The sequence below is a fragment of the Mangifera indica genome, chromosome 2 (assembly GCF_011075055.1).
Source record: "Mangifera indica cultivar Alphonso chromosome 2, CATAS_Mindica_2.1, whole genome shotgun sequence".
Classification (NCBI taxonomy): domain Eukaryota; kingdom Viridiplantae; phylum Streptophyta; class Magnoliopsida; order Sapindales; family Anacardiaceae; genus Mangifera; species Mangifera indica.
In genome coordinates this window covers 10,137,459-10,161,244 of record NC_058138.1, presented here as the reverse complement: position 1 = coordinate 10,161,244, position 23,786 = coordinate 10,137,459, and the positions used below count along the sequence as shown (strand labels likewise).

Genomic DNA, 23,786 nt, shown 5'->3' with positions numbered 1-23,786 from the left:
CGAAAGAAAAAGTGTGGTTTTGGTTTTGATGGCGTTGGAAAGGCTAAGCCACTATTTCACCCCAATTTTTAGTGCATTTTCCCCACACCCATCAAGTTTAAAAAATCCAAAATTCTATCTATAAGCTAACTCCTATTAAAAAAATAAAGGTAAAATCGTTATTTTATTTATTATATTAAAATAATATAAAATTCATTATATTTCCCCTCATAGTTTTAAAAACTAATAAATTTATCTTTTCTAATTTAACTTTTAAAAGTAATATTTTCTCCTCAAAACTTAGAGTTTATTTTCCAAAGGCTCTCTGACCACCATCTCTAGCAACTGGAGAAAGAGCTTTAACCCACCATCTCACCAGCCACCTCTGAAGCTTCCAAATGATGCACCAAACACTCATCTTCATCGATTCTAGAAGAATCGATGAAGACCCATCTTCATCGACTTTATCGATTTATTTAGAATTGAAGAGTCTTCATCGCCTCTTCTTCCATCAGATAGTAAAGATCCGTTGGCCGTTGAGTAGTGGGTTAAAGCATTGTCATCGGTTGTCGAAGATGGTGGTCGGAGAACGTTTAGAAAATAATCCTTAGGTTTTGGGGGAGGGAATGTTACTTTTAAAAATTAGAAAACTTTAGACAGAGGTGAAGTTGTTAGTTTTTAAAACTATGATATGAAAATATAATAAATTTTATATTATTTTAATATAATTAATAAAATGACGATTTACTTTTTTAACGGAAGGCAACTCATGGGTAAGACTTCAGATTTTCAAACCCCTTGGTTGTGACAATAATTCACTAAAACTTGGGGGTGAAATTGTTCTTTGGCCCGTTAGAAAACCAAAACTTAGAAGGAAGAAATAAACATGGTTCTTGTCTCGCAGACGAAAAACAATTTCACTCTCTTTTCTTCCTCTTTTATCTCTTTATAATTTCTATTGTTAAATCTTTAATTTATATCTTTATTGTATAATACATATTGATTAATAGGTTAGCCCTGTTAAAAAAAAAACAACATAATTTTTAGACGTGTAACAATTTATTTTGATGGTTAATTGATCGGTGGAGAGCTGAAATCTTGTGATTGAGGAAAGTTTGATGTGAATGAATGAGATATGGGATTAGAATCGGTTGGTGGGCATATGAAATCAATATCATCAGCAAGTAGAAGGAATTTCATTTTCGAAATTCCAGTTTTTGATTGATCAGCCTTTGAATTTTTTGGTGTTTTAATTTTTATTTTAATGGAGGAAGTGGAGATGGCCAATTTTTAGGTTGGAGCTTGATTTTGGGTATCGGTGGTGGGTCAATGGGTGAGGGCAGCCCTAGCAATGGAGATCAATCCACGTGGAGGCCTAGGGAGCTGGCGTTTCGCTCATATTTGCTTTGCAATGAAACACGAGGATTACGAGTTGTTGTTGTAAAGCCTGTAAGTTGTTTTTGTTTCTCAATTGTTGATTGATCATATCTTGTTCAAATGTTTGTGGGTCTGTGTTTGCCTGTGGAAATATGAAGAATAGCTTAAGCAACTTGGTGTGGCAATGGTGAATGAGGAACCGCTTAGTATGTAGAATTGTGTAGTTTCATTTGTAAAGACGCTTGCATTTTTAGTTTATATTGCAGTAAAATATACCATTTGGGATAAAACTGATTTTCATGTGAATCTTCATCAGGTTTAGTTGGTATAATTTTGCACAGATTCTATAAATTGTGCATTTTCTTTTACTTTTGGGTTCTTAAGTGAGCCAAGGAAGTGTATGAAGTATTGCTGGCAGTTTGATACTGTACAGGGGCAGGAAATTTTCCCTTTCCGTCTGTTACATGGTAACTATAGACTATAGTATAAATATTGCTGCCAATTGTTACAATTCATTCAATTCTTAGAATGTTTTGTTTCACTAATACTTATACTTTCATATTTGTTTCATTTCTTATCCAAAATTGTTGAAGTTCTAAATTGATCATAATAAACCCTTTGTTAATGAACTTTCACTTTCCTATAAATGGCATCAATTGAAATTGAAATTTCTTATCTTAAACTATTGTCAATGCTTAAAACCTAATATAGTTTAGCAGTTCCCTATAATGAAAAAATGGCAGACCATATAAAGAGAAAATTCCTGTGCCAAATATTGTTATCTAGACTTTCTCATAACTCACTTCACATTTCAAGAGTTTGTGATAGTTTATTGGTTCCTGTCTATTTTCTTTTATAAAGAATCATTTGGTACAGCTATGCTGATCACCATCCTCAAAGAATGTTTCTCTCAATGAGTATTTACCCCTCAGTCTCTAAACCACTGTCTAACTTTCCCAACCTTGTTCGCTAGTCTGATTATGAAAAAAAAAAAAAAACAAATGAAAAAAATTTAAAGGAAGTTTCTTTAAAACTTCTCGAATGATTTTGGTGTTTGATCTCTGCTCAATCATATGTCTTTCAATGAATCATCAATAAATTCCTCATAAATTCTTTTTTATTAAACTAATCAGTGCATATTCTTGTTTATTAATTTAATCAGTGCATTCTATATCTTATGATCTTGTCATAGCTTCTAAAACTGTTGAAATAGATCAATTGTGGCATAGAATAAAAAATATAATCTTAGTAGTTTTTTGTTCCAGTATTTTGAGTAGTGCTGCAAGGCAATTTGGTGAACTCTTCCCACCTTCTGATAATATTGTGCACTCAAGTTGTTCTGCAAATGCTAAGCCTTGAAGAGTTATTTTGATATTGTTGTCTAAACTTTATTTTTTCATTTATCTTTTGAGGGGAAAAGCTTTTTATCAAGACCATGAGATTGGATGCATTTTAGTGTAACAAAGTGCATTTTTGTGTTTCATTTTTAGTTTTTTCAATGGTAATTTTTGTGGATGAAAATTGGTGGCATGTTTGTCTCATCACATGTAGTTCTTTAACTTCTGATTCAACTTATAAATAATCCTAGTGCTTACAGAATTTTGTACGGTAACAGTAATGATTTTCTTTTGAATATTATAACGTGCAAGAATTTTCCTAATGTTAATGGATTAGTCAATTGTTCATGCTCCAATCTCTTAGAGAATTTTTGTGGTAACCAAATTCTGTTATTCCTTAACAGCAGCTTTCATTCCTCTTTCCATATTGTTATATTTGTTAGTTTGAGCTAATTAAATGAGTATGATAAGTCCTTTCTGCTTTTTCATTGTTGTTTAACATGAGATTGATTATGTGAGCTTTATATAGCATTAATCATTTAGTTAAAAAACAATGGGTAGGTTAGAGGTGTTACTGAACTTCCTGTCCTTGGAATTTGTCCGGATTCCCCAACTTAAATTAGATTGGGTTGCAGTAATCAAGAAATTCTGGATACATCTGGGGGAAAAGGATTATTATAGTTAGGTCTGATACTCTGATCAAATAAATTTTCGACAGATAAAGCTTAGACTCAAATCTTACTAAATATATATCTAGGTAACTTGTCCTGGTTCAAATATTGTAATGATATAAATTATTGGAAACTTTGAAGTCTTGTTTATTTATCTGTACCCATCTGGAGATTCAGGCTTAAGTTTTCACATTAAAAACATTTATCAATTCATAATCTATAATTTTTAAGTTATGTCGGAGATCTTGGACCGATATGAAATAATTTGATTAAAAAAATCCCATTGCTGCTGTCTATACAGATTCAAGTCACGATGTGTGACAATGAAAGATGAAAAGGCAAGGTAGAGACATAGAGTCCTTGTTTTTTTGGTTTTTAAACGTAGATACATCTCTTATCCAATTTGTTGACATGCATTATACCTTCATTGTCATCTAGCAAAAATTCAATTAATTGTGATGTATTTATTTCAAATTATGCAATATACTTTTGATAATGGTTAGGGAACTGTCGAGAATTGAAATTGTTTGAATTAAACATTTATGCTGACATGCAACTTTTCTTTTGTAGTTGGTGTCTAGACTTACCAAGGATATAGTAAAAACATACCAGATATGCAATCAACAGTTCAAGTATTCTGAAGAACTAAATCCAAAGCGGTATTTGACCAGCCCATCTGTTGGGGTCCTCAATGATGGCTATGATAATGTTAATTCAGATCTTATTTTGGCTGTGAATTTTGTCTTGATCAATTTAGAGACTCAAAGAAGGTTTGTAATTGTTATCCATTTTTTTTTATTGATAGTCACCTAGTACTTCAGAAATTGGTCTTCTCGCTTGTTTAACTTAGCATGGGCTTGGAGTCAGTCTGCTTGTCTGTATGCTGCATTGGTAAATAAAACATCAAAATTAATTTTATTGTGATCATGGTATAGCAGCCCTCTTGGTGGCAATTGTTTTCTGTGAAACTGGGTTTTAACATAAATTTTGATGTTGCATAATTTAATCAACCAAAAGTGTATGTTGTTGCTCATTCATGTAATTTTTAGCTTCCTTGAGATGTAACCAGTATCTAATTTCTTTAAATAGATATTTAAGGTTCATATATTAAGCTTTTTAATTTACTTGGCATTGGCATATTAAATGCACTGAAATGATTTTAACTGTGTGCAGCCCAGGATTCTATTTTTATCCTTCTCTCTCATTGACTATGTTCATTTTTTTTTTTGGTTTTATCTGTTTAAGTTTTGGACTGTGGTTGCTGATTTTCTGCTCAGACATCTGAATTTTCTCTAGGGAATAAAAAATTGCTTTTTATTGATTTATCATGTCCACCATGTGATACCTGCATGTCCAGTATATTATTATAGATTGGTGAAATGGTCTTTTTGATCTATGGAGAGGGGAGATAATAGAGAGAAAATGATGATTAAGAAGTAATAAGAAGGGGATTTCTGCTTTTAGTGTTTGGAGAAATTAAGCAAGGTTGGAACCACTGTTTAACATACACTTCAAGCTAAATTGTCACCATTGATTTTTCATGGTAAGATTTAGCTCCATACCCATGGTTGCTGTATTTGAATTTTTGATGTTGGACAGATCTAAGTAAAGATAGATATCAAAAATAGAATTAGAGAGAAAAGAAGGAAAGGTGTAAATCAGCGATAGAATCGGAGAGAGAGATAGAAAATATAGAGAAGGGGTAGACTAAAAGCAAAGAAAAATATCAGAGAGATCATTGAGAAAAAGAGAGAACTTAGAAAAGAGACAGAAATTAGAGAGAGATAGAAGAGAAATAAGACGAGGATAATAATAGAAGTACAGATATTGGAGAAGGAGGAGGAGAGTAGGGATGACAGAAACAACCAATAATCATTGTAATTCATTTTCACTTTATTTGGACTAAAGTGCATGCAAGCCTGTGTATAATGGTCTGAAAGAACTGTAAAAATTAGCTTTTTTGGATTAAACTAATCATACTAAAGATAACTTACCAAACAAGATATATAATTAAATCTGTTTGTATAATCCGAAAAGCTAAAAAAAATACCCCAGTTAAAATATATCCTAACATATTAAAAGATTTATGGTTCCACATCAATCGCTTTGCTGGACCCGCCATGTCTTGGAACGACCACTGTTTGTATCATTGTATAGATGGCGAGGCCTTTTGCTGCTTTGGTTTTGCTAGGCCAGACCAGCATTGTTACAAGTTAGACCTCAAGGCGCAATGTCAATAGGAAACAAGAAAATGTTTTATAGAAGTTCTCTAGTTAAGTGTTTCATTTAAAAGTTAGACATTTTGTGAAAATATATTTGACTAGGTGCTCACTGTGGTAGTAATAGTGCCTAATGGTTGCTGAGACATATGCAAGAGTGTGAGATGAGGTAGTAAGAAGGGTTGACCATTGGTACTGATTGAATGGTGGAAACAACCAAATTGCAATATAATAATGATTCAACTAGCAATACTTTGGAAGAAATAATCTGAACTTCATCAATGGATGATATAATTTGATTAAGATATGAGGGTTAGGCCTGCTTTCCATGAGCACTGGTTTTTATTAAGCTCTGGTCATGCTCTCAAAATTCTACCCACCCATATGAAGGCCATTGGGCCCTTTTCTTTAGCCCTCGTCTTTTTTTTTTTTTTTTGGTTGAGCCAGGCATTAGGCTTTCTGTAGTTTCAACTTACCCAAAAAAACAAAAAATCTGTTTAAGATTTCTTGACTATATGATATAATTAGTATTTATTTTGGAATCTCAATATGTTTTAGTGCTATTTATTTGACATGACATTTTGTTCAGTGTCTGTTTATATTTAAGTTTTTTTTTTTTTCAAATATGCTTGCCAATTGCTTCATTCTTTGTATGCAAATGATGAGGCACTATACATTGGAGTATATTATGAATATTGTTATGTGTACTTCAATATGCCATCTGTGTCCCACCCTATATTATGTTAACATAGGATTTCTCAGTCAAACATTTAATCACCTCTTATCAAAAAGCTAGCTGGTCAGACTCATCAATTCCTTATAAAACATCAAATGTCTAATTAACTTTTCTGATCATATGCAGATACGTTGTCAAAGATGTTCTCGGTCATGGAACTTTTGGGCAGGTTGCTAAATGCTGGGATGCAGAAACAAATAGTTTTGTTGCTGTGAAGATAATTAAAAATCAACCTGCATACTATCAGCAGGCATTGGTTGAAGTGTCTATTTTGACAACGGTACCTAATTCTGCATTAGCTGTATATTCCTTGCTGGCAGTGATTATTAGTAGTGAAATTTTTGCTTGCTCTGCTGTTTGGTTTTTGCAGTTAAACAAGAAGTATGATCCAGATGATAAGCATCATATCGTTCGTATATATGATTACTTTTTACATCAACGTCATTTGTGCATTTGCTTTGAACTACTGGACACAAATCTGTAAGTTACCAAACTATGTATCTCTTGTGCCTTTGTGCTGTAAAATTAGATTCATCTGTTCTGACTTCTTAATGTTACATGTATACCTATACTATTCTAGCTTTTTGTGCACCTTGTTTTGACATTTTGTAGTGATTCAGGTATGAGCTTATCAAGATTAATCACTTTAGAGGGTTATCATTGAGCATTGTCCAATTGTTCTCTAAACAGGTATATCATTTTTGCTGAGTATTCAATTTGGTCCTTTTCTACAATTTCTTATGGTTCAATCTTATGATGTTGCATTATGTCTTATTTGTGTTTGAAATAGATTTTACGTGGACTGGCTCTATTAAAAGATGCTGGAATTATTCACTGTGATCTGAAGCCAGAAAATATTCTTCTGTGCACAAGGTAAAAAACTCTGGCATGTTTTGTTTGCAAACTATCTGGTAGATTTTTCTTGTAGAACCTAATTTTTGTCTTGAAAATAGTGTAAAGCCTGCAGAAATTAAAATAATTGACTTCGGATCAGCATGCATGGAAGATCGCACTGTATACTCCTACATTCAGGTTTTTATTTATGTTTATTTCAAGGCTTCTGTTTTGATTTAATAAAGCTCATAACCATTTAATTTATTGCATATTCTTTTTGCTTCTGCAGAGTCGTTACTATAGATCTCCAGAAGTTCTTCTTGGGCATCAGTATCCTATTAAATGAAATTTTGGCTTTGTCTTGTTATCCCATCCACTTGAATCCATATTGGTTCCGCTTTTGTTAAATATTAAATAGTTTCTTCTTGGCAGATTAGTAGAATTAGTCCAGTCATCTTCTGGTTTTAAATGAATGATTAGAACTTTTTTGAGTTTGAACTGAAAATTTTGGACCCAACTGTATTATTTGATAAGCTACGGTTGAGGTTTTGGAGTGACTTTTCCCATCAAGGGTTAAATTTTGAGCATCTTTCTATATATGAGTAGATACTGAACGCCTAGGCATAATCTTTTGAAGTAGTCAATCCCAGCAGTAAAGGTGCTAGCTTCTGCACTCCAATCCTCTGTTTATCAGTTCATATACACATATAAGGTAAAAGTGTGTAATAATCTCCTTGGTATCATAATGGGGAGTTTGGAAGTTTTTTCAGGTTGCCCTTCATCATCCTTTTATTTACTCATGAGAAGAACAAGATTTAAAAAAAAAAAAAAAATGAAGTCTCTTGCATCTAAAGCTAGAGCTTAGCCTTTAGACGACTAAAATTTTTAAAGTTCATGATAATCCAATCTCAACTGTTAATTGATTTATCCGACTGAACCTTGGTGGAAGGTTTCGATTGGATGTCTCTGATAAAAAGTGAAAAGTCTTGCTAGCCTGAAGCCATTCCTTATCCCTTGTGGTGGAAGGTTTCAATTATATTTTTCTGTTTGCATCTATCAGTGAAGTTTGATGGAACCTTCTGTTTCATTCCTTGTGGTATTTGATGTATTGTAGATTATAGGCATGATTATAATTTGTGCAAGCTTCTAGTTGTTCTGCCATTAACTCTTTCATAGATATACTACAGCTATTGATATGTGGTCCTTTGGGTGCATAGTCGCTGAATTGTTTCTTGGGCTGCCATTATTCCCAGGAGCTTCAGAATTTGATCTTTTGAGGCGAATGATTGAAATACTTGGGTATGACTCTTTTTTGTTCTTTTGTGTTCACAAATTAGTGTAGATCATATTTTATGTTTTTAATCTTCATGTTCTTGGGCATGATTATTTTGAGTCTGTCAAGTCAAATGATAGAAATACTTGGATATAGCTTTTTTCTTGTTGTTCTTTTGTGTATGCAAATGAGATCAGATCATATTTCATCTTCTTACTCATCATGTTTTTTTCAATAAACTTATATTAAAAAATAAAAAATAGCGCAAAGGCTTAAGAGCAAAAAGCCATCCCTAGCTCAAGACATACCCTGGGTTAGGATCAGAATAAACCTGTACAACTCCATATCATCATTGCCACCTAAGAAAGTTCCTAGGTGTCAAGTATCTTCTAATCGCAAAGAAACAATATTTCAAAAGGACGAACGTAAAACTATCAATACTCTATAATCCACAATTTTTTTCTGTAGTAGCACAAAACATTTGTAAAGCATCAATTGATACCCAAATAGCATTCCAATTGTTAGCTCAGCTCCACATATGGATACCCAAATACTAGAGATGACTGGTTATCAAATTCAGTGTAGAATGTATAGATAAAATCTCCAGCTTTGGTCTAAGCTAATTATAGGAGGAGATGTTTAGTGGAAGCTTAGAACCATGCAGACAGTGTGTGCGACCGGCCCTCTGTCTTTTTCTTGTCTTTTTTTCTTTTAAAGTAGAAGCATATCAATATCTTAATTGAACTATTCCTCTCACTAAATAACATCTTTCATAACCAGGCATGGATTTTTTTACTCAATAAACTACGTAATTTTTTACTTAAGGGTTTGTTTTCTAGTTATTTCTTATAAGTTTTATTTATTTAAACCAATGAAATGTAGAAGAAAATGATCTTTTTCATTTTAGCTTGGCTAATACTTCCAAATGTTCCCTGTCTGACAAATATTTTGATTTCTGAATATTATACCCACTATAAAGCTTTTATTTTTGGTGCTTATAGTATATCAATTGGTTTAATCTTTGTGAATACTTTCAATTCTCATTATGTATGGTTGACATTTTGTAGAGCACAGCCCCCTGATTATGTTCTTAAGGAGGCAAAAAATACAAGCAAGTTTTTCAAGTGCATTGGGAATGTCCACCGTATGGAGACTAGTGAACTTTTCATGGGTGGAAGAAGTGCTTACCAAGCACTAACAGAGATGGAGTACGAAGCTGTAAGTATTGACGCTATAGTTTTTGCTGTCAAAGGATGATAAGAATTGTAAAAGAGGTTATAAGATGAATGGGTTGTTACATTTCTGTGATGCAAATACTATTCCTCATTGTCAAATTGTGATGGTTTGTCAGAGAGAGTTGAAAAAACCACTGATTGGGAAAGAGTACTTCAATCATAAGAACCTTGCAGAAATTGTTACAAACTATCCTTACAGGAAGAACTTGTCCATGGAAGATATTGTGAAAGGTTAGCTTCAATGTATTTAAAGATATGAAGCATGGGACATATTAAAAAGTGTTTTTGAATGTGTCTTTAACATCTGTTGAGATGTCTTTCATGTTTTAAATGTAATGAATTACTGACAGAAAGTCAAGGACGACTTGCTTTGCTTGATTTCCTTAAGGGACTGGTTGAGTTTGATCCTGCTAAACGGTGGTCACCTTTTCAGGTTATTGTATTCTCTCAATTTTCATCATCTGTTTACTCTGCGAGTAAGCTGCTACATAGATATTTATTGATGTCAATAGTTAGAGTTTGAATTCGTTTGCCTGCAGGCTTCAAGACATCCTTTTGTGACAGGGGAACCTTTCACTTGTCCTTATGAACCACCCCCAGAGACACCTCGCATGGTAAATGGATCCAAGTATATTTTGGATTTTCTAGCCCATTTGTCTTGTATTTTTGTAGCCCAAGTATTGCTTTAACATTGTGAACCAATTCCAACTGTTGTTCTCAATCGTTGGCACCAGCCAAGCAAAGGAATTTTCAGATTCTCAGCATTAGATTCATATTATGTTTGAGCTCAATGTTATTGCTATAACTATCTGAATTTTCTTTTTTTTTTTAAATTATTTTTAAAATTTTAGTATGACATGTATAGTTTTATGCTTTCAATCTTCTAAGCATAGATATTTGTTTTAAATAATTTCAAATGTGTCAATTTAATATCTTATTGGAGTTCAATTTTTTTCTCAACCACAAAGCTCTTCATGAGGACTTCCAAAATTTAAACAAGGTATTTTACAGTCGACTGCCTAACTGATTAGTGAATGTCAGCTAATTTTTCAAGGAAGGTTTTTATTAGGGTTTATAGTTTTCAGGGTGGTCAATACATAACTTGTACAGTTTCCCATACTTGGCTTTCTGCAGTTGGCTCTGCAAACTATCATGAGGACCATGCAAATGGTGGAAAAAACCAGAAGAACACAATAGGCTATTCTATTTTAAAATGGAAGGGGTCTTATTAGATTTCTGAACTAGAGGGCATTTGTTATAATTTATTCTGTAAAATGGTAGGCATTTTTCTGTTATCTAGTTTTCGCTGACATACTTTGAACTTAAATTCTTTTTCAGCCTGTTGGTCAAAATATTAAGGTGGCTCATCACCCAGGTGCAGGCCATTGGTTTGCTGCTGGTCTTTCTCCTAAAGTAAGCATAATTTCCTTTTCAATAATCTACAAGGTTACATAGATGATTACTTATCATTTCTGCAATTTATTATATAATTAAAATATATTTTGTAATCCAGAACATGATAAAAAGGCAAATTTTGTTATTTCTTATGCAGATTTCTGGCAGGAACAAATTGTCCCTGCATAATTCCTCACATTATCAGGTCTTGCCATATGCACATGGTAATAGTTATGGTAGTGCAGGAAGCTATGGGAGTTATAATGATGGTACTGGGCTGGGAAGTAGTTATGGGAGTTATGGTGATGGTATCAATATGCTTACCTATTTCTCTCCTATTGGTCCATCTGGGATGAACATGGCTGCACAAGGAGGCATGTCAATGCATGGAAGTAGCCCTGATGCAAGAAAGAGGGTCATTCAGTATTCTCATGGAAATGGGCTTGGTGTGAGTCCATCAGCAGGGATTATGGTTCCGCTTCTGCTTGGTACTAGTCCGTCACAATTCACTCCAAGCTCATATTGTCAGGTTTCAACTGGCTCTCCTGGACATTATGGTCCAACTTCTCCAGCAAGAAGCAGTGTTCATGGATCTCCTTTAGGCAAAATGGCTGCAGTTACCCACTATAACAGAAAAAAAAGTTGGGGATATTCTGGAAATTGTCAAGAGAGTTCATCATCTCAACATTGGCAAGGACAATATATTGATGGCAACAGCTTCGGTCAATCTGAAGTTAACTCTCAAGTACTTGGTGGTTTTTCACCACATTTGCAATCAAATCCAGGTTCCTCCAACTCAAAGCAGCAACAAGGAGGCTCTGGAATTACTCATAATTTATCTGCCATGAAGAGCATGTCCTGCTCATTAACACATGGTTCTAGTAGTGCAGAAACAGATCATGATAAACCTGAAGCTAGCCTGTCAGTGCCAGATCCTGGAGATTGGGATCCCAATTATAGGTAAGCAGATTATAACTTTCAAATGCATTGACGGTGTTTATTAATATATTCTGGGATATACTAATATTCTGAGTTCTATATGCATGCATTATTTAAGACAACATTGATTAGTAATTCATGCAAACGGCCTGTTGTTTGCATCTAATTCTAGCAAGAGATTGTGATATTTGCATTCTTACTTTGAACAAAATGTTTTAATTCTATTAGCACTTTTGCATTGTGGACTCCCCAATTTGATGGCCTTTTGTAGCAGCTTCTGGGGGAGGCAAAGACTATTTGCCTTAGCTACTGGTGCTTTAAATTTCTAGGACCAGCTTGATTACCATTCCCTAGGCCATTGGTGGCTATTACCAACTAGCATCCATCTTTTCTTTTCAATGCATTGTAACTGTTTAGATTCCTTCTTATTTCTATACATTAATTTCATTTATAATGATTTTATTGAGGATTGTACTTTTTGTCCACTTATGTTGTAGATATAGACACAGATGAATATTAAGTTATGTTTTGTGGATAATCACGCTGCTTATAGAATGAAAGGATTGTGCCAAGGATATCTAATATCAATGCTATTTCTCATTTTATGAATATATATATATTTTGTAGAATTGCATAACCGCACATTAGTTTTAAATTTATGCACTATAATAAAAAGAATGTGGAAAAAGAACTGGTTGGTCTATGCTTGGAGCCTTTTTTTTCCTGGCAAGTAATTTGTATTAAAAAGGAAAAGAGAAATCATGACCTTGGCTGTTCACATACTACTTGATCGTCTTAATTTGTTATTATGAACTAAGGGCTCCTTTATTTAGATTTTTGTCGTCCGAACAGTGCTCAATAACATTAATTGTGGTTTTTTTTTTTTTTTAACTTGTTCCTGTTTCAGTGATGAACTTCTTCTGCAAGAGGATGGTCCCAATGAGACATCCCTAGCTGCTGAGTTAAGCAATGCTATGCTTCTTGGTTCTGCTGATTCATCAGTTGGAATTGGAAGATTCAACCATACATCCACAGGCTCAAATCTACCCTTCCAAAGGTGGATTTGTTTATCCTTTTGTGTGGATTTACCTAGTCTCTTCCTGTCAAAAGTAAAGTATGGTTCATGTGAATGTCTTTGCATTTGTTTCCTGCTGGCGAATTATGGGTCTATTTTATTTAACAGGACATATGCAATATGCGATGATTTAAATAAGTTGGGGATGAATAAGCACTACAATGTTCTACTGTATCATATGACTGGAAAATATTTTACAATAAAATTCAACTTTTGCCTAGAGTGAAGCCTCACTAGTATGAGGATTGCAGAAAGGGTTCATGTTTTGCTCCCTTTATTTTTAGTTTCTTTTTGGCTTCTGATTTTCTTTTCCCAGGCAGGATACTTGGAGGGGGTCTGTTTCTTTCTCCCTTTTTAACTCTTTTTGCTGTTCATTTCATGCACTTTAGACAAAATGGGCCCATTCAAGCATTTTCACATGAAGACATGACCGGACCACTGTCATCTTATGACCAACAGGCGGGATATTCCCATTTCATGTCAAAGTCTTCTCATTTCATGACTCACAGCTCACAAAACTCTCCGAGCCGTTTAGGACAGTGTCCTGTTCAACGAAACAATTGTATGAGGCCCAATGCTCCACAAGCAAGTGAATGGAATCATATCAAGGTGCCACCTCCTGCTTCTAGCTTTAACTCTGGGGGCCAGCGTTCTCCTGGAAGTGGCTCATTCAACAGTTTGATGCCATGGGGTATGTCCTGAGACTTGGCAACCTTATGTTTTAACCTATATGGTTTGTGCACTGTATGTGATATGGGTGATGCAATGTGGTGATGTGATTTTGTGTGAATTTATTGTAGGACGTAGGGGCAATCATCCTGTGACGAACATTCTGCCAGCATTTCGTGGAAGAAAGGACTATGGAAGGATTGTGTGATGTTGGAATTTGGTTGATTGGCAAGAAAATTGTAGTATGTAGTAATTCACATACGTGTAGTGGGGTAAGCTGATCCTTATCCAAACAATGCTTATTCTTTGTGGTTGCATAATATAATTTACGGGTAATTGCTTTTCTTCTGAGTTTCTTTTGTGTTTTTAATGGCCTTTAAAAGTATGTTATTCACAAATTAAAATTAATTTAGTTGTGCTTGTCTTCTTATTTTGTTTGAGGAACTCATATTATGGTGCAGCAGCTGAAAGAAATAGAAATTCAAATATTTTCAAGGTGATGATGGGTGGAGTGTTTGATGGGTTTTTCCTTTGTATACAGTATATTATACTATATTATGTATAGTAGAATTTGTTTATATTTTTTCATTTTGTTTAAATTTATTGGACTCGCTTCTAATTTAGTACTGCCATGTTATTCATCCTTGTGTATGTAAGATAATTTAAGGTTTGAATAAGAAAAGATTACTACTTTGAGGAAAAAATGAGCAATTACATGATTTGGATGGATGCTTTAACAAGTAATGGACTTGTTCTACATAAAATTGACGTGTTCAGTTGCAGTTCTTACCAGAATCAGTTTACTTGTTCTGTTTGAATTGGATATGCTTCCCAATTTCAAACAATTGTCTCTTATCACCTTTTAAGTTTTCAAAAACCCTCATTTACAACCATGTGTTTGTTGATTCTAAATATTTAGATATGTAAACCTTTTTTATTTTATTTAGTAATTTTGTTAAAAGATAATATTATAAATAAGTAATTGGGGTCAATAACATCTTTTTAGAAATAATCCCCAAAATAAAAAAATGGTCCTTATTTATAGCCTATTTTTGAACTGATTTTAGCCTACTTGAACCAACTAGTTGTAATTAGTGTTGCTCTAATAAATTTAGTTTATTTAAATAGAATAACATATATTATATCATTTAAATACGTAACGTAAATTAACACAATAACAATACATAATTAATGGGATATTAATTAAAATAGGCACCCGCATCCCCGCCTAAACCTTTTTCGGCAACAATTACTCCATTTTACCTTTTTAAGCAAACCATCTTTTTCATTCCAAAAATACCCTTCGTCTAATTTCTCAAACGCAACGCTTACCTTTCGTCGATTAATTCATTACTTTTCACTAAAATCATTAATATTAAATTACCTGAAATAAATAAAATTTATAAATTAAAAAAAAGATTAATATTTATAAATTAATTTATTCTTATATATAAAAAATAATGGATATACAAAAAATAATACATTTTTCTTTAAATTACCTGTAATGAAAAATAGATTAAATTTTATTTTTATAAAATAACTGATTTTTATATATAAAAAATAATAGATATATTTAAAACGATACCTTAACCGTGCGTTTTATTTTCAAACAGGTTGCAGTGAAGAGATGTGCGAATTTGGAAAGGGGTGCTTTGAAACCTTGCGGAAAATTGAGAAAGGGTGCAGAAATGGTCGTTAATTTGGGAAGGGGTGTAGAAACTTTGCGAAAATTTGAGAAAGGCTGCGGAAATGGTGGATAATTTGGAAACGGGTGCGGAAACCTTGCGGAAATTTGAGAAATGGTGCGGAAATGGTTGATAATTTGGAAAGGGGTGTGGGAATTTGTGAAAGGGTGCGGCAAACTGTGAAGGGTGCGTGGAAGGTGTGAAAATTGCGGAAAAGGTGCAGCGGCAAGTGCGGAAAGGGTGCAGAAATGGCTGAAAGGGTACGACAATTTCTGAAAGGGTGCGATAGTTTCTGAAAGGGTGCAAGAATTACCGAAAGGGTATGGGAATTACTGAAAGGGTATGTCAATTTCTGAAAGGGTGCGGTAGTTTCTGAAAGGGTGTGGCAATTGACGAAAAAGTATGACAATTTCTGAAAGGGTGCAGAAATTGTCAAAAGGGTGCGGGAATTACTGAAAGGGTACGACAGTTTCTGAAAGGGTGTGGGAATTACTGAAATGGTGTGACAGTTTTTGAAAGGGTACGGGAATTGCTAAAATGGTGCGTCAGTTTCTGAAAGGGTACGGTAGTTTCTGAAAGGGTGCAGGAATTACTGAAAGGGTATGGCAATTTTTGAAAGGGTGCGGTAGTTTCTGAAAGGGTGTGGCAATTGACAAAAAAGTATGACAATTTCTGAAAGGGTGCGACAGTTTCTGAAAGGGTGCGGGAATTGTTAAAAGGGTGCGGGAATTACTGAAAGGGTGCGGTAGTTTCTGAAAGGGTACAGGAATTGTCAAAAAGGTGTGGGAATTTCTAAAAGGGTGTGGGAATTTCTGAAAGGGTGTGGTAGTTTTTGAAAGGGTGCGGGAATTGCTAAAATGGTACGTTAGTTTCTAAAAGGGTGCGGGAAATTATAGAAAGGGTGCGGCAAGCATTGTGGGCACGCTGAAGGTGCAGGAATTGCTGAACGGGTGCGTGGAAGTGTGCGTGTAAATGTGCGGCGGTGCGTGGATGGGTGCATTGCATTATAATCTAACGGGTGCGTGAAAACCCTAATGTTCAGACGTGTGCATGCATGCACAACTTATCATCTTTAATGAAAACCTTTATTAAGAAGTTAATAATTATTTTTTATAAGAAGAGAATTCAATTCTTCATTAATATTTAGTTAGGGTAGATTTGCAGCAAATGAAAGTATTTACTGCAATATTAATAAAACTACGATTATCTACTTCCTCCAGAAACAAATTATTGTTATTTCACAAAGATCTCTTTCTTTCTTTACTTGTTATAACTTCAATCTCACCTTTTTGTTTTTGAATCCATCCATCAGAAAGAATTGTAGGAGTGATGTTTATGCTAGGATTCAGAGGAGAATGATGTAATGATGAAGGTAATAACCTCAAATATATCGGTGGATTTCAGAAATTATTTTCAGCTAATAGAAGAATCAATTACGAAAGATTTAAAGAAGGAGTATGTTGTCGTTTAGGTATCGATCAAAGTTTCAATGAAATTAAAATTTTTATGCCAAATCCAACCAAGTTTAGTGATTCACCTTATTTATTGAAAGATGATTATGATATCCGAATGATGATGCAGTTATGTAAGTCTGGCAAAAAGTCTCCCTTTTTTCTTGAAATGGTTTTACAGCAAAATGAATTTTGAGATAATTACTAGCAATATTCATAACTGGATCGAGAGATTCATTAAGGGATCCAACAAAATCCATCAACCGAAGTTCATTCCATGGATAACATATATACACAACTAGAAAGTGTACCAAAAAGTGTACCAAAAAGTGTTCCAGAAAGTGTTCTAGAAAGTAGCAGGATAAATACAGATGGTATTGAGAATGATATTGGTTGGAATCCTTTTTCTCAAGACTTGGCATATGGTGAAAGAGGCCCAGAACCAATATGGGGTACACTTGAAGGTTGTTATCAAACAGATGATTTACCAAGGAATGATATTAACCTTCCAGAAGAAAATGAATATTGTGGTTTTGATAATGAGGGTGATAGAGATTATAATGGTGCGGAAATGTGTGATAATGTTGTTGATGATGTAGGGGTTGGTACATCAGTGACAGCACCCGAAAGTTTAGTTGGTTGCAATCCATTTTTTAGTGGTCCAGAACCCTACAGAGATGTTGAAAATGAAGGAATTGCAGTTCATACTGTTGCATCATCAGGCGACAAATTCAAAGTGACAGACCAGTTTGTATCTAAACAAGTTTTAAAAGATACATTATATAGAGATGCAATAGAAAATGATTATCAATTCAAGGTCTCGAGCTCAAATAAGAAGAGATGGGATATAAAATGTTTACATCAACAATGCAAATGGAAAGCGGGAGGGGTCAAGTTAAGTAATAGCGATATATTTATGTTACATAAATTAGGAACACATACTTGTCCTCGGGATATCATAAGGCCTCACCACAGGCAAGCAGGTAAAAGGGCACTTGAAAAAATCTTACAGACCTTATTTACTGCTGGGGATCGTGTGTATAGGCCGAAAGAAATTATAACAGATATGACAGATAGGTTTCAAATTGATATATCTTATGCACAAACTTGGCGTGCAAAGAATTGGGCGTTGAACGAAATTAGAGGTTCACCAGAAGAGTCTTTTAGATTATTACCACTATTTTGTTATAACCTTCAACAACGAAACCCTGGTACTATTACACAAATTGAAACTGACTCAGATAATCGATTTCAATTTGTTTTCATATCTTTAGGATGCTCTATTAGAGCATTCCGTGAGTATTGTCGTCCTGTTATTTGTATTGATGGAGCATTTTTGAAAGGTCGATATTGGGTATACTTTTTATTACTGTGGGCAAGGACGGAAACAATCAAATTTATCCAATTGCGTTCGGAGTTGGCGGAAGGGAGGAAATGATAACTTGGACCTTGTTTCTCTGAGCGTTACACAGATGTATTGGCGATCTCACTAATCTAGCAATCATCTCAGACAGAGACCAAGCCATCACTCGTTCTGTGAGAGAGGTGTTTTTGAATGCACATCATGGCTGGTGTAACCATCATAAAAAAGGAAATATGCATGCTCGGTACAAGCAAACAAAACATATAGAGGGATTATTTTGGAGAGCGGCGAAGGCTTATCAAACAGAGGATTTTGAGGAGGCTTTGCATATGATTAAAGCTAAAAACCCCCTTGCAACTGCTTATTTGGAAGGGATCGACTATGCACGGTGGGCTCGTGCTCACTTTTCTGGCATCCGATATAACATTATGACCACAAATATTGCTGAATTGTTTAATGCTTTAGCATGACATGCACATAAATTGCCAGTGGTTATGCTCATTGAATTCCTACGTTCGACTTTACAAAAATGGTTTTATACTCGTCGCAATATGACAGGTACAAACCTCCTAAATTTGTTACTCTTCGCAATATGATAGGTAAAAACCATAAATATTTGTATTTTCTAATTTTTTATATGTTATAATATCTTTCAGATACTTGTACTCATCCTCTGACTCCGTGGGCTGAAGAAAAGTTAGCCAATCATATTCGCAAATCAGCTACTATGATTGTCAAACCAATAACCATTGATAGATATAAAGTGTATAGTTCTGGTAGATCTGTCGCTATAGTCAATCTTGCAACAAAAGAATGCAGTTGTAAAAAATTTCAACTATCACAGATAGCATGCACGCATGTTGCGGCAATTGCCAGATTTCAAAACCTCTCAAATTGTTATCCTTGGGTAAATAAATATTACTCAACTGAATATTGGAAAGCTGTTTACCGGGAGGCTGTTGAACCTTTGGGTGATTCTTCCGAATGGGTGCAACCTGAAGATATCCGTATCGTTAATCCACCACAAATGTAACAGCGACGTTCTGGTCGTCCATCAGAATATAATCGAAGACCGTCAGAAGGAGAAGAAATTTGTCAAGTTGAATGTAGCAGATGTCATCAAAAAGGGCACACACATTTAGTTTGTACAAATCCCTTAACTGAGGCTACAACATCTTCATGACAATTTGGTCTCTGATTCATGACAATTTTTTCCTTTTCGCAAGTCAAACTTCATGAGGGGTTATGTTAATTATCAATGGTGGATTTAATTTGCTTAAGTGATGATTTACTTTAGGGATATCTTTACTTTAAGCAATTTCTTTCCATTTATTTTTCTTTTGTACTGTTTCTAATAAATTCTACAATTATTATTATGTTTTTACGTATGGAGTTGAGTTTAAAATTTTAAATATTTAATAGAATATTGGAAGATGAAGAATAACACATAGTTGTTGTAGTAGCTGCCATATTTAGAATGTGGAAGGTGGGTTGATTGATGCCTCCTCCTAAAGTCAAAAGATTTATATTTATTCTATATTTATGTTTTGATGTTATAAAATGAGTAGTATTATGCATATTTATTTTTGAATATACAAATGATATATCACTATGTGATTGATTATATGTAATTAAGTATTATTTTATTTTATTATAATAGGAATACAAATTTAACAAATTAATATAATTATTTAGGCAATTTTTTACGTAAAAAATTCGGCAGCATCTCCTCTGTATTTTCAACAATTGCCAACCTGTATATAGCAAATCCAAAAGAAACTGCACTCCAATATATATATATATATATATATATATATATATATCCGTCAACCCAAACTCCAACCACATCAACATATCAATCAAAATATGTAATATCAAATACCTGAAATGTTATTAATCAACTCATGCATATGACTAAAACATATTAATCATATTCATATGTTTATATATAATACAAAAAATCAAAGAATTGTATTCCCGTCATGCTTCCATATTTTGGATGCAACCATACAACGCATGACAGAAGCATTCGATGCCCTAAAAGTTAATCTTCTGCCAGTGGCGAGATACTCTAAAATATATAATGAGAATATCCCGCAGTCACCAGAGGCAGTGTCTTGTTGTGGCACATCTATGCATCTCGTGATAGTCAATGGTTCTAACTTTGGCTCAAGACCCCGTAACTCCCAATAGTTGGTCGCATTAATAATAGACGGAAGATAAGAATAACGTTTCATAGCCTCCAAAAACTTCTCTGTAGAGTCAAAAAATGCTTTCGATGAATCATACACCGTCAAAGTCCAAGCATTTAGGTCTAATTCACCGCATGCCTAGTGTTGAGATCATAATTGATCAGAATATAAACCTGTAATAAAATAAATTCATTACCATCAGTCCAAGCATTTATCTAATATATTTTACCAAAAGAATATATAAATATCAAGATTCATAATACAAACCCGATCAACGTTAGCCCATGGGATATAACCTCTATGTAAGTCTGGATCATTTATCCCTTCAATCGGATCTAATAATAATCATGGCCATCGATAATTATCTAACCCATAATCTTCTCGTTCTTTTATTATATGCGGTAACCACCCATCAAAAGAAGTTTCGACACAAGTCCATTTAGCGGATGGAAATGTATGTCGTAATACCACTAAATAACTATCGATATGCTGAAAAGTAAAATAATATTAAACTGATTAGCAAACATTATAAAATAAAAATATAATATAAAAATAATGTAACTTTAGCCTTTTGAAGATTAATATACCTGATCCAAGAGCCAATGGTTATCTTCACATAATAGCTTCCACCACTTTATTTTATCGCATGACCCATATAAATAAGTGTTACCCAATCCCGATTCTGGAGGGTCCCCGTACCATTGCAAATATTCCCACATATTATTTTCCATATCCTCTTTGCAGGATGCCTGTAACACCGCCCGTGCACGACGATGTTCAAAAGGATCAGTGTATGGGCTCCGAAGTGCTTTACCCTTCTTCATTATCCTTCCGCGTAATGTCCTTCGAGTAATGGAACGGTGCTCTATTTGAGTTTTATTCGTGACATCCATTGTTTGTTGGATATCCGTATCAAACTGATCAAAATATTCAAACAGAACTTCTGTTGGCTCATCCTGAAAATAAAAAACAAAACACTTATCAATTTTCAAAATAACATCATTCAATTATCAAAAAATGTAATATATCAGAATATAGTTTAAATATATACCACTTCAGTTGGGCTTGGTGGGTTTGAATGGTGCTTATGTTAAAGCTCGGTCAATTTGGCTTCTATGGATGCTTGACGTGCTTCAAGTAGTGTTTGCCGTTCATCGATGCTTTCAAGTCGTTCATCAACTTTTTGCATAAACCCTTGTAGAAGCTCTTGAAGTCTATCAAATTTATCATCATCTATCCGGGTAAATGCACTTGGAATATTACAAGTATGTGTTTCTTCAGCCGGTTGAGGCGATGACACATGACTACTTATAAATGAACTTCGTCGCCTACGAACAGGAGTACTCCAACTTATAGGTGCATATTGGATATCTGGAGGGGATGTTACACTAGGTTGGATGTTTGGGAGGGATGAAGGTGCGATAGGAGAAGTAGTATCAGATTCTTCTAAATCATCAATGTCATCTATAACATCTTCGTAATACGATGATTGCCTCTCAACTTTGGATGCAATCATACGAGAGGTGACAACATCCTAAAGATATTCAAATCAAGTTTATTAAGAGAAGTTTAAAATGAACTAATAATAAAGTATGTATCATGCATAAGAACTTACTTCAGAAGAGTTTAAAATACGATCCATCTCCTCCTAGTTTGGAACTTCTAAACTTCTCCACCTCAACATTCGAGGGATTGTTTTAACCATTTACAAACCACAAATCTTTCCAAATTATTAAGCGTCTCGTATATCCAAATCTGTCATTCAAAAATGCACATACAGTAAATAAATAAAATGAGCAAACATAGATACTTATGAAATATTAAAAAGGGGTTAATATTACCTGAAATGCTAAGGTACATCCTCGTATACCGTAAGTTAATATTGGGATGTCATTTGAATTTGGTGGATACAATCTGAAAACTTCATTGTATTGTTTTAGCAAAGCATCACCTAAAGATTTTACTGTCATCCTCCAAACAAGTGTGCCCCAAGGATATAAATTAAAAGTATCCCAATCATCAAAAATACTTAAAATGTTCTCTGGAATAGTTTTTCTATTGTCGGATCCCAATAATGCAAAATGAAGTAGATATAAAGCAGATATTTTAATGGCATCATCATCATTGTCAATCCATACTCTTTCTTTAAATATTGCTGCTAAATCACCATAGGTAACAACCTTTCTACCTGGAAAATACTAAGATTTCAATCATGATTTTCCTATAACCTTCCTTTTAACCATTTCCCTACTTAATTTTAATCCTGTTATTAGAGCAAATTCAACAAGATCAAATCTGCAGTCCACCCCATTAAGCCGAAACCACATTTCCTCTCCCACCACTCCTTTGTTGATTTGGCGAAATAGCACAGAATGTAATAAACTGAAACTATGCTTCAAAGTCTCCATCTTTAAAAATTGCCCGAAGCAACATGTTTTAAACAATTTTTTCTGGGCATTTGTAAGGGCATTTCTGATTTCTTTGATAGTTTCCACATGACCTCTAACTTTTAACTTCGCCAAAAAATAATGGCTGTCATTATACCTCCTTTCCCCAGGAATTTCATTAACTCCATTTTCCTAAAAAGCAATCAACATGTTCAAAAAAATAAGGAAAAGGTTGAAAGGCTCAGGTAATATAACTAATATAATCCAACAAATTGCAAACATGTGAGAAAATATATGAAGGGGTGCGTGGAAGTGCAAAAGGGTGCGGGAAAATGCTAAGGGGTGCGTGAATAGGTGCGGGAAAATGTTAAGGGGTGTGTGGATGTGCAAAGGGGTGCGGCAAACTGTGAAGGGGTGCGGCAAACATGTGAAAGGGTGTGGCAAACTATGAAGGGGTGCGATAAACTGTGAAGGGGTGCGGCAAACATGTGAAGGGGTGCGACAAACATGTGAATGGGTGCGTGGCTAAGTGAAGGGTGCGTGGATGGGTGAAGGGTGCGTGGAAATGCTGGTAAGGGGTGCGTCAACGAGTGAATGGTGCGTCAAAGTGCTGGTAAGGGGTGCGTCGTTGAGTGAACGGTGCGTCAAAGTGCTGGTAAGGGGTGTGTCGACGAGTGAAGGGTGCGTGAAAGTGCTAATGGGTGCGACGAAACATGAAAGGGTGCATGAATGTGTTAGCGGTGTGAAATCAACCAACGCAACATAATAAATCCGGCAAAATCACATCCAAAACTAATATAGTTAAACCAGCAAATCAATCACAAACCCTAAACAATAACCAATCGATATACATACATCCAACCAACCAAACAAAAACCTAAATCTCATACATTGTGCCAAAGCCGAAGCGGAAATACAATGTGACAATGCCGAATAAATGGTAACAACAAATACGCACTTGAGACGACT

At 34.5% G+C, this 23,786-nt stretch overlaps 2 protein-coding genes across 6 annotated transcripts; both read left to right on the top strand.

The window, feature by feature from the left end:
* Window positions 1-865: 865 nt before the first annotated feature.
* On the top strand, window positions 866-14,321 carry LOC123208413 (dual specificity protein kinase YAK1 homolog). 5 transcript variants are annotated; one of them, XR_006500790.1, is made up of 19 exons: window positions 872-1,428; window positions 3,935-4,134; window positions 6,446-6,599; window positions 6,690-6,799; window positions 6,940-7,009; window positions 7,110-7,192; window positions 7,273-7,351; window positions 7,443-7,483; window positions 8,330-8,452; window positions 9,494-9,644; window positions 9,778-9,892; window positions 10,012-10,094; window positions 10,201-10,275; window positions 11,000-11,074; window positions 11,214-12,016; window positions 12,903-13,052; window positions 13,460-13,761; window positions 13,871-14,071; window positions 14,204-14,321. XR_006500790.1 is itself a non-coding variant. In XM_044625912.1 (18 exons), exons 1-18 carry the CDS (start codon window positions 1,309-1,311, stop codon window positions 13,945-13,947), a joined length of 2,811 nt encoding a protein of 936 aa, XP_044481847.1. In that variant the 5' UTR covers window positions 872-1,308; the 3' UTR covers window positions 13,948-14,090. The 5 variants fall into 5 exon arrangements, 2 of the variants coding, with proteins under 2 accessions (XP_044481848.1, XP_044481847.1); XR_006500789.1 differs by having other exon boundaries at window positions 14,201-14,321; XR_006500788.1 differs by having other exon boundaries at window positions 14,153-14,321.
* A 4,446-nt stretch (window positions 14,322-18,767) lies between these two features.
* Window positions 18,768-19,271, top strand: LOC123208531. The gene is made up of 2 exons (XM_044626064.1): window positions 18,768-18,837; window positions 18,895-19,271. The coding sequence occupies exons 1-2, from the start codon at window positions 18,768-18,770 to the stop codon at window positions 19,269-19,271; spliced, it is 447 nt and encodes a 148-aa protein (XP_044481999.1).
* Window positions 19,272-23,786: the final 4,515 nt, after the last annotated feature.

Bases quoted from the DNA above. Each gene is read 5' to 3' on its own strand.
- LOC123208413 (XM_044625912.1), top strand. From the start codon at position 1,309: ATGGGTGAGGGCAGCCCTAGCAATGGAGATCAATCCACGTGGAGGCCT. The intron at 12,017-12,902 runs GTAAGCAGATTA...TTCCTGTTTCAG, and splicing joins GATTGGGATCCCAATTATAG to TGATGAACTTCTTCTGCAAG. The intron at 13,053-13,459 runs GTGGATTTGTTT...CATGCACTTTAG, and splicing joins TCAAATCTACCCTTCCAAAG to ACAAAATGGGCCCATTCAAG.
- LOC123208531 (XM_044626064.1), top strand. From the start codon at position 18,768: ATGGTTTTATACTCGTCGCAATATGACAGGTACAAACCTCCTAAATTT. The intron at 18,838-18,894 runs GTAAAAACCATA...AATATCTTTCAG, and splicing joins TACTCTTCGCAATATGATAG to ATACTTGTACTCATCCTCTG.